The sequence below is a fragment of the Alligator mississippiensis genome, chromosome 16 (genome assembly GCF_030867095.1).
Source record: "Alligator mississippiensis isolate rAllMis1 chromosome 16, rAllMis1, whole genome shotgun sequence".
NCBI classification, from domain to species: Eukaryota; Metazoa; Chordata; order Crocodylia; family Alligatoridae; genus Alligator; species Alligator mississippiensis.
Window position 1 is genome coordinate 26,183,065 of NC_081839.1, and position 14,754 is coordinate 26,197,818.

At 49.7% G+C, this 14,754-nt stretch overlaps 1 protein-coding gene across 6 annotated transcripts in view; it reads left to right on the plus strand.

Annotated features, from left to right (window-relative positions):
- The first annotated feature begins 1,230 nt into the window (after positions 1-1,230).
- Positions 1,231-14,754, plus strand: part of NTM (neurotrimin) — a 735,295-nt gene continuing 721,771 nt past the window's right edge. For 4 of the 6 annotated variants that reach the window (XM_059719465.1, XM_059719466.1, XM_059719468.1 and 1 more), the window contains exon 1: positions 1,255-1,504. In XM_059719465.1, coding sequence (XP_059575448.1) covers positions 1,463-1,504 — 42 coding nt within the window. In that variant the 5' untranslated portion in view covers positions 1,255-1,462. Of the gene's footprint in view, positions 1,505-14,754 lie in introns of all 6 variants that reach the window. The other 2 variants (XM_059719464.1, XM_059719467.1) reach the window with 2 other exon arrangements.

Genomic DNA, 14,754 nt, shown 5'->3' on the forward strand with positions numbered 1-14,754 from the left:
TAAATAATGTTTGCAAAGTGTGATCTAAGGGTAAAAAGCCCCTGGAGCTCCTCCAAATAAGCAATTCAATTTGCAGCTTGATCCGGTGCATATGGTGGTGCCTGGAGGGCCTCGCTGACACCGAGACGTTGCTGCGTGAGGCGCTGTACAAACCACATGGAGAGAGACAGTTCCTGCCTTCTGGAGGTTATAGTATAAATGCACATGGCAGACAAAGGGGGAGAAGGGAAACTCCCTCACAAAGGGTGAAGTGACTTGCTTGAAATCACAGGAGCAGAAACAGAGACGCAGGTGTCCTGAGTCACAGCCCAGTACCCTGGTCACTGGCCCGCGATGTCCCCTCGCTTTCGAAGCATTGTCTCTCCTGCCTGTCCTTGTGCAGGGAAGCTCAGAGTCCACTTGCCAGCTCTCAGCTGCACATGACAAATATTTCAGGAGAGCGCTTCCCTCCCGGCCCAGGCGTTTTCAAAGGAGCAATTTATCAGTGCGATTTTTATCCTCATTAAGGCAAATTAAGCCCACAAAGCTGGCAACAGAGGGGGCGAAAAAAAATTGGCGTTCATGAAATATGTATTAAAAACAGCCATTGTAATAAATATTTGAAACCTGGTTATTAACGTTCAATCATCTCTGTGTCGAGGGCGCGTTCCACATCATCTGCTCTGCTAATTGGGTGCAGGGGTTGGGAGACCCCTCTCAGAGCATGGCACGGCGATGGGTACTCTGCTGCTGATAGTGTCAGCACGGGGAGGGGGCCGCTCCCTGAAAGCGGTGGATCTTCCCCTTCAGAAGAAGGAAGAACAGGGCTAGTGTTAAGGGGCAGAGATAACCCACCCCTCAAGGTCTGGCACTGGAAATCCAAATGCAACCGTATGTATGATCACCAGCAGCATGTAGCCCAGACCCCACGCTGCTCTCACTGCTGCTGCTTGAGCTGCAGGTCTATTTTTGTTAGCTAGTAATGGCAGAAGGCTGTTATCCTCCATGTGGGCCAACCAACCACCAGAAAAGGATGGCGCATATGGCAGGCGCAAGCATTATACACAATCTAGACTTCTGGGCAACATTCTGGATAATAGCAGAGCCAGGCTTCATGGGGGAACCCAGACCCCATTTCTTCTGGAGCACAAGGGAAGAGAACCAGGCTGGCTTCTGTGACTGATTCCTGGCACCTGCTGTTGATTAGCCACCGGTGCCCCTTCCAATCAGTCCCAGCTGGGCCCAGCTTCTGCTGGAAAGAGGCCATTTGCTTTACTACCTTCGAGTCCTTGTGAAGTCCGTGGTGAGAGAGGGGTTGTTGTTTCCCTGGGAGCTATACACAGGCTGACTCAGGTGTCTGCTAAGAGGCACAAGGACTTCTTCCCCATGCCAGCCTGTCAGCTATTCTGTCTTGGATCTCCTGGATTTGCAGATGTGACAACGTCAGGGAAATATAATAAGGAAAAGTCTTGTCTGCACCAGCATGAGGAAGCCAGGATGCAGTGGGGACCAGCTGGGAGAAGAGGTGAGTCCTTGCAATGTTTTACTCCAGGGAGGCTCCACAGATGAGACTATAATGGGAATATCTTATATCTACTCCCTTGTCCTCCCCCTCCCCCAGCTGGGCTTCCATTTTCAAGCCTTAGGCCTTGTTTCTGGAGAGAAGTAGGACTTCCACCTCTTCTGATTCCCCTGAGGGCTGTTCCTTTCCTACTGCAAAGCCCCAAGGGTTCATACAAAGCAGTTACATCTGAGATGGCCCAAACTATGAAAGCATCTGGGGGTCCTGGGACACAGGGTCAGGATAAACACTGCAGCCAGGTAGCAGACACCCACGTGTTGCTTCAGGCCGTGGAGTTCTCCCGCCACCGGGTACCCAGCCATCTCCACTGTGCTCTGTAATAATAAACCAAATGACTTGACTGTAGAGAGGTGGGGAGCGGGGAAGCCAATGATTATTTTTCAATATAATATAAGCATCATGATTTGCCAACAGTGCAAGATAATTATCCTGAGAAGGAATAAAGCAAGGGCTTGTGCTATAAACTACCATCTCCATGCAAAGCAAATCAAGAGAATAAATCTCAAAACCGGGATAATAACACAGGCAGTAAAATCAATATTGATTATTAGAAAAGGGAACCAGAAAGCAGTAAAACTCTCCAAGAGCCAAAGGTAAGATTATACTAAATGGCTGTTGTATAAGTGCCCAGTGACCATAGCATGGGAGCTGTGGAATAGGCCTTTTGGGGGGCGCTCTGCTCTCTTTATTCATTGTTGCTTCACGGTTAGACCAGGGAGGCCGGAGTCCTGGGTTGTGCTTCTGATTTGGACCAGCATCACCTTGGGAAAATCAGCTTCCCCATCCCTGCTACTCCCCATTTGTGAGAGATAATTCATACTTCCCTACCTGCTGCGCGGCATAATGTATGAACTTGCGGAGCGTTTCGAGGAAGTACAAGTAGGCTGATGACAATTGGCAGCGCAGGCTGTGTTCATCTGTCTGCAAAGTGGAACGGCAGAGGGAACCACCAGGTCTGTCTGCATTCAGAAACCTCCCTCTGTTTATCAAAGTCTTACCTCTCTCTCACAGGGGGATTTGCAAGAGTGCATTAGAAGGAAAAGATGCCACTCTCATGGCATAGTCAAAAGGGTATTTGAACCCAAGCTGGCAGTCCTAGGGCAAGGCTAAATGCTTTGATGTCGCATCTTAATGCTTGGAAAAACTTTTCAGGCTCAGTAAGAGAGGCAGATGTGATGCGCCCCAAACACCTTGAGACGCTGGGCATTTTGTTGTTTTTGCTGGAAACAACTGTGGACAAAAAATTCTGGAAGGCTTAAATATTCAGTCCCCCCGCAGCCTTTTCACGAGAAATGTGTCGGAGATGATGGCCTTTCTGCTCTTAAAGTTCTTCCAAATGTATTAAAACTATTCCAAGAGATGGAAAAAACCTGCAAAAGCTTGAAATAATAAGAAGAAAGGCATTGTTTGCTCCAAAACGATTCTTTTAAGAATTTTTTGGGGAGCTGCCAGCAATCCAGAAGAGAGCTCTAATCACAGTTTCCCCGAGGGATTGTGATGGGCAGAGGTTTGTAGCTTCATTACTGAACTTCCCAGCCTCCTCCTGCTGCTGAGTCATCACTGCTGGAGGCAGCATCTCATGTCAGGCACTGATAGGAAAGGCTGCCTCTGGAAGTGCTGACTCAGCAAGAAGGGGCTGGCTGGAGGCAGCGGAGGGAGCACCCGTCAGTGCTAGCAGTCTTTAGTAAAAGGCTGTGCAGGAAGCAGGGAAGGGAGGAAAGAAGAGGGCGTGGGTGGAGAGGTTTTGAGTTGACTCCTGGGAAGATGCAGGAGGCTGCTTCCTGGGGTCTTCGTGACTGATTCACGCCTAGCCTGCAAGTGGCTGAGTTGTCTTCAGGAGCCTATCTTAGCAGTGTTTTCAAGCATCCTGAAAGCAGTGCAAGACAACACACGAAGGATATGGCTAGGGCTTGCCTGGTGCTTTCCTGCCATGCTAGGGGAGGGATCGCTGGACTCTGAGTCCATGCAGGGAGACCTGGTGACTTGCCCCTTGCTCTGAGCAGGTGACCTGGGTATTTCTTGGCTGGAGGCAGGTAGAGCAGCATGTATGGGTTTCTTCTCCTTTGAGTGGATGTTTACTCTCTTGCTACGTAAGAACACAGGATTTGTTATATCAGATGACACACAGCTACTTGGAGGATGGCACGGGAGACCTCTAACCGTGGCTATTTACCCCATGATCTGAGTGCTGCTCCTTCTTTTAGGAGGCCAAGTGTTTTCCTCAATCCCAGTGGATTTAAGTCCAGATGGACAAAGCGGTCTGTGCACCTCACTGGAATGGTTCTCCACCCTGTCCTGTATGTAGCAAAGGGACAGGGTGATTATCTTTGCAATGTGCAGGCTGAGTCGACCTCTAGCAGCTGGTTCACTGGAGGATACCTGCGCTTACTACTTCAGCTAGCCAGTGGATTTGCTCCCTTGGCTCTACTGTATGGAAGTTGAGGACTGCCTGTCTGGGAAGGCAGGGTGATTGGAAAGGCACACAGTGCCTGGCTTTCTTGTACACTGTCGGTATGTGTGTGGGAGGGATCTATCCCCGTATCTGCACAGTGTTATGTCCTTCTAAAATGCACTTCTAGCATGGCAGCATCCAAGACCTAGGGCTGTGCAAAGCTTCGGGTGGCGATTCGATTTGGAGGAGATTTGGCCCGATTCGGTGGCCAAATCTCTGAATCGAATCAGGAGGCCAATTTAGAGGTCCAAATCGATTCAAAGCTCTCCAAATCTTTGGAAAAGATTTGGAGAGCTTCGATGATTCAGACAGTCCCCGGTGGCTGTTGGAGCCGGACTCCGTGCTGGTCAGCACTAGGGGCGGGGGAGGGGGAAGAGGACCATGGGGGGGGACCCCTGCCAGCCCCCGCCCAACACCTGCCCCCTCTCCCAGCCCCCACATGGCTGCCCCCACCCGCCCCAGCTCAGTACTTTAAAGAAAAGCCCCAGTGCTCCGGGGCGGGAGGCAATCCCTGTTGACCCCCAATGCCCCAAGCTGCATGGGGGGCTCTGCACAAGCCCCCTGACTCCCCTAGCCCCCCCCACAGGTGTCCCGCCTGGGCCAGTTCCAGCCCTTAAAGGAAAAAAAAAAATGAGAAAAGCCCCAGGACTCACTGCTCCTGCCGTGGCCTTGGGGCTTTGGGGGCTTGTGCAGAGTCCCCTTCATGGTGTGGGGCAGCAGGGATCACCCCCACTGGCAGGACTGGTGAGTCTGGGGTTTTTTTCAGGATTTTTTTTTCTTAAAGGGCCGGAGCTGGCCCAGGCAGGGCACCCATGGTGGGGAATGTCGGGGAGCTCATGCAGAGCCCCCCATGCAGCATGGGGCAGTGGGGGGCAGCAGGAATTGCCCCCCACCCAGCAGCACCCACTGAGTCAGGGCTTTTTTACCCCCCAAAGAGCCAGAAGCTGGGGGGGTGGGACAGCTATTGCTGGCCTTGTGGGGGATGAACCTGGCTGATTCAGGGATTTGGCAGCAGCCAAATCTCCGAATCAGATTTGGCTGAATCAGTTCGGGATAGTGATTCGAATCGCCGGATCTGAATCCAAAGCAAATACTAGCAGCTTTGCGCAGGCCTACCAAGACCCCCATCTTAGCTTAATGGCCCAATTATACTTTGCTCTTACCTGAAGCATGTGGGTTTTCATTGTATTCTAACGGTGGCAGGGAAGCGGGGCATGCCCAGTTGTTGCTGCTTTTGACACTGACTTTGGCCAAGTTGTATCCTTACCTTGTGCCTGAGTTTCCCCATTCATATGGCATGATTGGTGTTTCTTTGGCTGCTCTGAGACTTAATCCACAAGCCTGTTAAACTTTTGAAGAGCTGGTAGAGATGATCCTATGATCTCTGGCAATGTAACAGTACTAGTCACTTGGAGCTGGAGTGCGGGAGAGGTCTGTCTATGTGCAGCAGCCAATTCCCTCTATACCCACCACAGCACAGTCCTTTGCTGTGGGGGACGTGGCGGAAGGATAGAGCCCCAGGGATGCTGACAGAAGTGATGTTTTGTCATATAATCGGCCACTGGAAGTGCTTGACAGCCATGCCCTGACAGAAGTGCAAGGCTGCAGAGCACTCTAGGAAGTGCCCAATCGCATGATAAATGAACACTCATTACATGAAGGTTCAGATGAAGGCACTCCAAAGTGGAGCATTAACTTCTGTTAGTGCATGCCGGGAGCTGTAACCAATATTGATTGCAGCTGTTGGCTCGGGAGGGTGGGAGATCAAGCTTCACTTTGGAGTCAATCCAGCGAGAGAGGTCTGCAGCCTCTTTCCCCTACCCCTGTCCCCTCTCTTCCAGCTCTGGTGCTGTCTTCAGGATGGGATGGGGGGAAGGGAGAGGAGGGAGTTGTGTCTAGGGTTTGCCCAACCTGTGCTGGAGGGTGGGGTGTGTGGATTGGGGCCCCTCCGAGGTGGAGGGCTCCAATCCATCCGCTCCCCCACTCTAGCGCAGACTGGGCAAACCCCAGAATGGATCTCCCTCCCCTGCCTTCTCCTTCTTCTATCTTGAGACAGCACCAGAACTGGGAGAGAGGGGACAGGGGTAGGGGAGAGAGGCTGCAGACCTCTCTGGCTGGATTGGCTCCAAAGTGAAGCTCAATTTCTGGGCCCCCCCCAACAGGAAACATCTGTTGTCAGGAGGGTCAATCTAACTCACGGTGCTTTCTGTGAAGTGCCATGAATTAGACCAGGGAGCTGCTCGTCTCAGCGCCCCATGTGTCTGACCCCACTCGAGGGACAGCCTGTGATAGAATCTGCTTTGGAGAAACCAGGCTACCTCTGCCTGGCTGCCACCTTCCCAGCCCCCTTTTCAAGCCATGTTTAGAAAACCCATTTACCAACCTACCAATCTGAGTGATAGAGTCAGTATTTTTTCTTCGAAGCAAGCAAATAAATAAATGGTAATTTAGTCGGGGACCCGGCCCAGCCTCCCATAAAAGCTGGATGTAAACCAGATTTACAGCGTGGCGCCGAGATGCTTTTATGTGAAACAGAGCTTCAGAGGAGAAAACATCCATCAAGAGAGGAGCTGGAGTGAATGAGATTTAAAAGGCGGCTTCTTTTTGTTCTGTAATAGGTTGGACACTTCAGAGTAAAAGGGGGGAAGAAAATCAAAAAGGTGTTAAGAATGATATTTATAATGGCGACATTACACACCTATTTTGGTAATAGGCTTTAAACATTTAAGAAGGTGAATCCTCTTATTTCATGTGTTGTTTTCTCCCTTGTTGTAAATTTATCAGTCAGGGTTGACTCTGCTGAAAGCTGCTAGCAAACTGATGTGAAATGAGAGGCCCATGATCCTCGTTAGCTCAAGGAACCTGCAATTTCCCAGATCACAAATTTCCTCTAATAAATTGTTCTTAATTTCAGTTAGCTTTTTAAGCCTGTAATAGACATAATAATGAATGCCTCTAGAAATCTCTCTCTTCCTATGCTGTGCTCTGCATAGTGGATTAAAAGCCACTTGTGAGCTCAATGCTCTTCACAAATTTAAACCGAAACCCAGTTGATATGCAAGCAGTGGTCACAATGTTAAAATGCAGCTACTTCTGGGGTAGAACAAAATAGCTGTACAAAAGTGCACAGGAGTTTTAGAAAAGGATGCCTAAAAAAATGTTGTACTCAGCTGAAACTGCAAGAGTTTTGGGAAGCGGCATGCTGCTACTAAGTTGGCGTTAGATAAAGCCACAATGAGATCTGATATGGCCATAAATAGGCCATGCCTCCATTGCATGTTCTGAGCAAACAGCAGTAAGCGCAGCATTTTGTAACAATATCCTGGTGTCTTTAGATTCACAGTGATTCAAAGGAGGTGCTTTGCTTACTGAGCTGACGTCGTTCCCTCCCAGGCACCGTTTGGTCATCTCCCATCCAGGAGCTGCCTTTTGCTCCCAGCAAAATCTCCTCAATTTGCAGCAGCAAAAAAGGCAATTCCACCCCCACCCCACCTCTCCCTCCCTCCCTCAAAACTGGTTCTTGCTGCTTGGCAACTGGAATTATAAAAACAACCGCTTCATTTTTTTTATAGCGTCTTTTATTCTGATGGATTCCCCGTGTTCTTTATAGCCGGCTAATGTAGGCATCACTCAGTCATGCTGAATTGCAGCTAGCACTAGGGTGGAACACTGTAATCATTGAATGCCAGTAATACCGCAGAGTGGTGTCACGTGAGGGGAGGCACATAGTGAAACTAAAGGGGGAATTAATTTAGATGGGAAGAGGGTTGGCTTTTGGCTAGGATGCTGGGTTTAATAGCCCTGTCTGTGTGCAGAGTACCTCGGGTGGGATGATGCCATAGGGGCAGGGAGACTTGTATTCCAGGCTTCATCCAACATCCTCTGTCTCTGCTAGTTCAATGGGAGGGGGGACACTACTGGATGGCTTGAACTGTTCCCTACAGCATGGGAGTTTCCTTAGTCCTTTCAGACCTAAGCAGTTAGGGAGTCCTGAGTGATCACATCATAGACCCGAGTGGCTGTTCTGCAGTGAACACAAGTGAGTGAATAATATGTCTGCCAAATAAAGGGGGTCCTTGTAGCCAAAGGATGTGGCAGAGAGTGTGCAGGTTCTCAGGGTCACTATTGTGTCACCCATAACTGAGGTCTGGCCAGTTGCTGATGGGAGCCTTCTGCTGACTCCCATATCTGCTGAGATTTGTAGGAGAAAAAGAAGATGATTGGGGGTAACAACTAGTAAGACAGCACCTTTCTTCCTTGCCCCCTTCAGCCTAAAGCTTGAGCTGACGCTGAATCAAATCTATACACGCACCTGGAAACACTCAGTTAACTTGCAACCTATTGTATTTCCTTTCAACAGGTGCCTTAACTGTCCCGCATTTAATCAGAAACAAAAAAATTGCTCAAATCCTACAAGATTGGCATTTCCTGTTTTTTGGGATGTGCTGCACCTTCTTTCTAGGGGAAGGCTGTATGTTGGAGCGAGCAACAAATGGCCCTCAACACAGCTGGAGCTCTTTCCTTGCCTTCCTCATTTTCTGAGGACCAGGCTGTCTTTCAAACACTGTGCAGTAACAGAGGTGCCTCCTGCCTGAACAAGGAGCTGCAAGGAAACCTGTTGCAGCTGTAGTCCTTCCAGCCCACGTGGATGGAGGACGTCCCAAAGAATCTGATGAGTGAGTCTGTCCTCTTGGAGTCTGCAGCCCAAGGGTGCAGGCTTGAGAGGCCTGAAGGATTGATGAGCCTTGGACAAGCCTCTGAAAGTTGAGTATGAGTCTGGATCTGAGCCAAGCACTGAGTCTCTGCCCCTGGATCTATAAGCATAAGTTAAAAGACAGGGATGAGCAAGGAAGTTTGGATTTGAACGCCCTTCCCACTTCCACATGGTGCAGAGTGTTCCTATTCAGATTCTTGGCGTCGGGACGCATTTAAATTGGCTGAAATTATGCTAATTTAGATGGTTTCATTAGCAAAGATTGCTCTGGACTGTCATGTGGCAGCCTTTATGCTTGGATTTTGAAGGAGGCAACCACTGTGGTCTCCCTTCTAGAGGTGGGACAGCCAACTCCGGGGGTGGGCACTGCAGGGGAATGCCACTTTCCAGCAGTCCCTGCCACACCTGAGCTGGGACTTGAGGAGCTATGCCCCATTCCTGGTTCTGCAAACCACTTGAAAGCCAGGCTTTGAAAAGACAACAGCATCTCTCCTTGAATCAGACCTTGAATTTCTCTGCCTCAGTTCCCCTATTTATAAACTAGGAGACAGCAGTCATTACTTTCTCCTGCTCTTTGCATCCTGTCTCTTCCAGCTGTGAGCTCAGTAGGGTACTTTGTCAAGCACTCTGCACAGTGTCTCTCCTGACATGCGAGTAATGGCAACAGGTCTTTGGACCCTGTCCTCTGGGAGCCAGACAGAGCCAGCCCATCTGCATGCCACAGCATTGGTAGGATCTGCAATGGTTCACAACAAACCAAGGACAGCGCTTCGTCTCTGATTCCCAGTGTGACAGCAGGCCCGGCATCTGACAAAGTCCAGGAAACAATTTTATGCAGGGGCAGGCTGGAGGATGAGCAATTGCTCCCAGAACCTGCTATCATGCCACTTGGGACGCTGTTCACTTCTCTACCTGACAAGGCTGTGGTCCATGCTGGCCCTGGCTTTTGTGGGCTGCTTGCTCTGAAGCTTCTCCACCTTCCCATCAATGCAGTCCCCCGTCTGGTGTAGGGGTCTGACACTCCCAGTGGTGCCTGTCAGAGCCCTCAATGGTGCTCTTGGTCCTGTGCTTGCCCTATTTCTGTCAAGCCGATACAATGCATTGTTGATCTTTTGGAGGCAGCTGAGAGGGAGAGGTGGGCAAGGAGGCAATGATCTCCTTCGAGGGGGTGGTTGTGAGTTCCACCACTGACGCAGAGATTCTAGCTGCTGGCTTGACTGCTGGTGGTGTCGGTAGCATAGAAGATGCTTTGACTTGCTGGTGACTTTGCATCCCCTTTCTGTAGCCGACAGGGTCATGGAGCCATTTCCTGAAATGTCAGTGCCAGCGTCTGCACCAGAGCTCTGGGGAGCTGGCGCTGTGAGTGGGATGCAGGGTGAGGGAAAACGAGGACTGTCCATGCCCTTGAGCCAGGGCTTGTGCCGAGCTCATAATACTTGGAGGATAAAGCAGCCCCTACTTCACTTGGTGCACCCACCGTGGGAGCGGGCTGACATCCCCCTGGCCCCCAGGGGCTGGCTTCCTCAGCAGCCCTGTGGGTGAATCAGCATAGCCAGGTCGGGGGCCCATGCTCGGTTTCCAAGCTCATTGCATGAGGAGTATGAGGCCTGGCTGTGGACGGCAATTCTTCTTCTCCTGCAGCAGGCGTCCCCTTCCCCTTGTTCACGTAAAGATGATTTGTAATTTCATTTGCGTTTGCTATAGGCGTTCGGCTTTGGAACAGTACAGGCCGTACAGGCGGGCAGCTCTAGTCTGCCAGCATCTTGCAGCATAGAAATCATTAGTGTTAATCTTTACAAGGGAAAGAGGAGGTAGAGAGTGAGCAGAAAGGAGAAGGGGGGTAGTGGGGGTGGGGGGGAGCTAGATGGACAGAAGAACATGGCAGGGAGTTGAAATGCAGGATGTGGAATTGGGGAGAATTAGGAGAGAGGCCATGAAATGGGAGGTGAGAGTGGTGCAAAGGAACTGAGTGAAGCCTTGAAGCACGTTAGGGAACAAGAGGAAGAAGAATGAGGCAAGGCAGAGCTTGGGAATGGGTTGTGCCCCAAGCTGAGAGCCTGTGGGGACCTCTGTTTCCAAGCCACTGACTCACGGTGTGAGCTGCCCTCCTTTCCATGGGTGTCACCTGGAGTAGTCTGTAGGGCAAGCTCCAGAGTCAAGAACTTGGGCTGAGCATTGTGGGCCTAGCTCCCTGCCCCAGTGGTGCCGGAAACTCTCCATCATCCACGTCACATGGTTTGGAGCATGCTGCAGCAAGGCTATTTCACTGGGATGGGAGATACAATCTGGGCCTAGGGTCTTGACTGAAGGACAGGGTGGCCTCAGGGTGAAGGCACAGCAGTAAGATTCAGGAGATGTAGGCACTGTTCCTGTGTCTACCAGAGACTCCATGTGTGGCTGTAGGCATGTTATCTCTTCTCTGGCTCAGTTTCTTATCTAAAGAATGGAGGTGGTGATGCGTCTCATCTCTCCCCTCGCTTGGTAGTCTTCAGGTTGCAAGCTCTTGGGGCCAGAACTGTCTATTTGTACAGTGTCCAGACCAATTGGACCCTCAGGTGTTACTGTTAGGCCTCCTTCTTCTGGTGACCTATTCTTCCCCTAGCCAACACCGTGTCTGCTATTCTAGTGCTCCTGCTCCTCACCAAGCACCGACTGACACCCCGGAGGTGGTAACAGTACATGTACACCGAGAAGAGGAAACAAACCATTTCATTGCACATGATTCTTTCCAAGGAAGAGGGCAGAAGAACAGGCACACGACAGGTTAATTGTCATGCAGCTGGAATGGGCAAGCACTTCTGTGCTGTGTAGTACTAGAATGGGGCGGGCAATTATTTTGGGTGGAGGGCTGCTTACTGAGTTTTGGCAAGCCATCAAGGGCCGCATGACAGGCAGCCAGGGGCAGTTTAATATTAATTTTCTAAATTTTTTTAGGGGCTCCGTGGGCCAGATAGAGTGGCCTGGCAGGCCACATCTGGCCCGCAGGCTGCATTTTGCCCACCCCTGTATTAGAACCTCCATAGAAAATAGAGGCTCTTTTTTTGTAACAAGTAGATTCACCCCCCCAAAAAAATGCAGTTTTGGATGACAAAAATTATTTGCAAATTCAGGTCAACTTTGGGAATATTTTCATGTAACCATCCCTTCCCTCCCAACCCCCAAAGAACCTAAAAAGTTTAAATGTTTTGGCTTTTCATCCTGGAACAACCTTTTTTGTTTTGAAAAATCACTTGTTAGAGTTAAAAAAAATAAATAAAAATTCTGCTTTTGCTCTCTCTTTAATCACCTGGAAATGAAGCTCATTGTGGCAGGTTGACTGGAAACAATTTTTTTCCTAATACTTCTTCCTCCTGGTTTGGTCATTAACTGACAGGTTCATTATTTAGATGGTTCTAATTGGTGCCTGGTTTGGGACGTCTCCATTACAGGATCAGTTTCTTCCGAGGAGAAAGCAATTCTCAATTCAGCTCCGAGGCTCAGACCCTTGCAGCGTCTGGAATGAGCGCTGAACATTTTAAAGGATATGATTTCAACTATTATAATAACTCTCCTGTATTGCGTCTTCTAATAAAGACATCAATTTAAACCCCTTACAAGTGGCAATTACCTAATAAAATGCAGTAAGGATCTTCAAACTTGGCAGTAAAATTAGCATTACCAGGTTTTAATTAATAGCCCAAGCCTGAAAAGATATTCCAACTCCTGAGCAAGAGGAATGGCTGCATGATTGCACATGCAGACAGGACAAGATTAGGAAAGGGAAGTCAATTAGCTCTAGAGGCAGTGAGGGGTTCCCATTTGATGCCAGAGGTTTTGACCTGCTGATTGCATGCGCTGGTTCTAGCTTGCAGGATACGTGGGATGTTGCCTTATAGTCACCAAACCTGTGGAGGGTCATGCCATAGTGGGACTCCTCCACCCTAGAGGGGATGAACTAACATGCTTGAGGCCTGCATTGCTGTACCGTTGGAATTGCTAGACTCTGAGAGAGGTGAACTGCCAACCCTGTTGTCCTGCCTACTCAGAGAGCAGCATTACCAGCCTGGGCTGCCCTCTGCCTTGGCAAGACGGGAGAGGAAGGCTCTCCTGCTCTGGGCCACACTCCCCTGGTGCTGCTGGCTCACACTGCAGTGGTGACTGCAGTAGGCTAGAGCTGAAGAATAAGATCCTCTTGCCTACCCTTTTGTTTCACAGATGAGAATGAAGGTTTGTTTGATGCCATGGTGTCCCATTGCTATTGTCAGTCCTGCCCACATTCTTCTCTTAGTGGCTGAGAAAACTCTTGCTAAGGCAGTTTCTCACACCATGCACCTTCCTCCTTGCTGTCCTTTCTCTTGGCTACCCGGCCTGCGTTCCTCTGCAGATTCGCAGTTTGCGGCCTGCTGGCAAGCTGCCTCGGCAGCAGAGGAAGCAAGTGGGGGGCACTGTACTGGTGGAGACAAAGCCCCCCTAGAGCATTTCTCAGGAGGGTGGCTTCATCAGAGGCCTCCTGGAGGGAAAGCCAGGAGGGTCTGGAGAGCCTTGTTTTTATGAGGGGAGCACAGCCTGAGAGCAATTTGCATTTTAAAAAGGGAACAACAAAATGCCACATTCAGCAAGAGCCAATTTTTCTTGGGGGGGAGTGGGGGGGAGGATGCAGAGCAAATTGGCACTTCCAGAGGCAATTTTATTGACGAAATAATATAAAAAGTGCCTGGATGTGTCCATTTATTGTTTAAAAATATATTCTATGTACATATACTTCATATAATATAAAAGAAAGTCCTGTAGATTTCTATTCCCAGATGGAGCTGTCTGAGTAATGACAGGAATTCATAATACTAAGAGGACTTGCAGGAGGCTTCAGCTTTCTGCCGGTCCTTTTATTTATAGCAAGAAAGAGCATCGAGTTGGAGGCCTGGACTCCTGGGTTCAATTCTCAGCTCTGATGTTGACCTTCTGCACAGCCCTGAGCAAAATTTTTAACCTCCCTGAGCTCATCGCCCCAGCAGTAAAAGTGGATGTTTGCCTTATGGTCCTCGCTTAGTTTAGTGAGTGATTTAGGCATGGGAATGAGTTGGGGGTTCAGTTTTTTTCCTCTACCACAGCTTTCCTGTGACCGTTAACCAGTTACTTGGGGGAGGGATTGGCTTTCCAAGCACTCTGTACCCCAGATGTTGAAGCGGTACTCAAACTGACAGCACTCCCGGCACTTCGTGGTGTTCAGAGTCTGGCTGCTCGATGTGGATGACTGCCATGGGAGCTGAGCTCTCTGGAAAAGCTGGTCTTTAGTCTCCTGCTGCCCTGCTGGGGTCAACTGTCCCCCCTTTCAAGGATGCAGTGCAATATATTGAGTGTTCACTTACTATGGAGATACAGGCTGTGTATGCACCTCGTTAGGCAGCACTGAGATACAGGGACTAATTTCTTGCAGCAAGTGCATGGGTCACAGAGCCCAGGTGTTGTGAGTAGAGGATTGGGTCTGTGCCTCTCCACTTGACTAAGGTCTGCATGGTGCTTTTAATGTGTAAGGGTCTTATCAGTGTTCTTGTTATCGGATTGTAAGCTCCTAGGCAGGTTCAGCCCCTTTGTCCTGTGTTTGCCTGATGCATCTCTTCACGTCCCAGGTGCTTTTCCAGCCTGGCCCGCCGCTTCCATTTATCCCTCGGGCTGTTCCCCCTTTCTGGCACTGTGCTGCCAGATTAGGGAGTCGTAACTTCTGAGACAGTAAAGGGAAGCCAGAAGCCCTTCATAAAGTGTCACTGATGTGGAAATACAGGATCAAATGAGTAGCAATTCGTATGTCATCGCATGACAGAACAAAACCCTCTACCGAGGAATTAAAGCCATAAATATCCTACAGGGCCCCTTTCTGCTAACATGCTCCTGACATCTGGAATGGCAGCTCGCTGGAACCTATCTGCTGTCAAAGAGCTGTTGCAATTAAGTCGTGAATGCAAAGGGGAGAAGGGGGAAAACAATTTTTTAAATGACTTGGCAGGTGATGGAAAACCAAAATACCCTTTTCCATTAATGCTGGGAAATTTG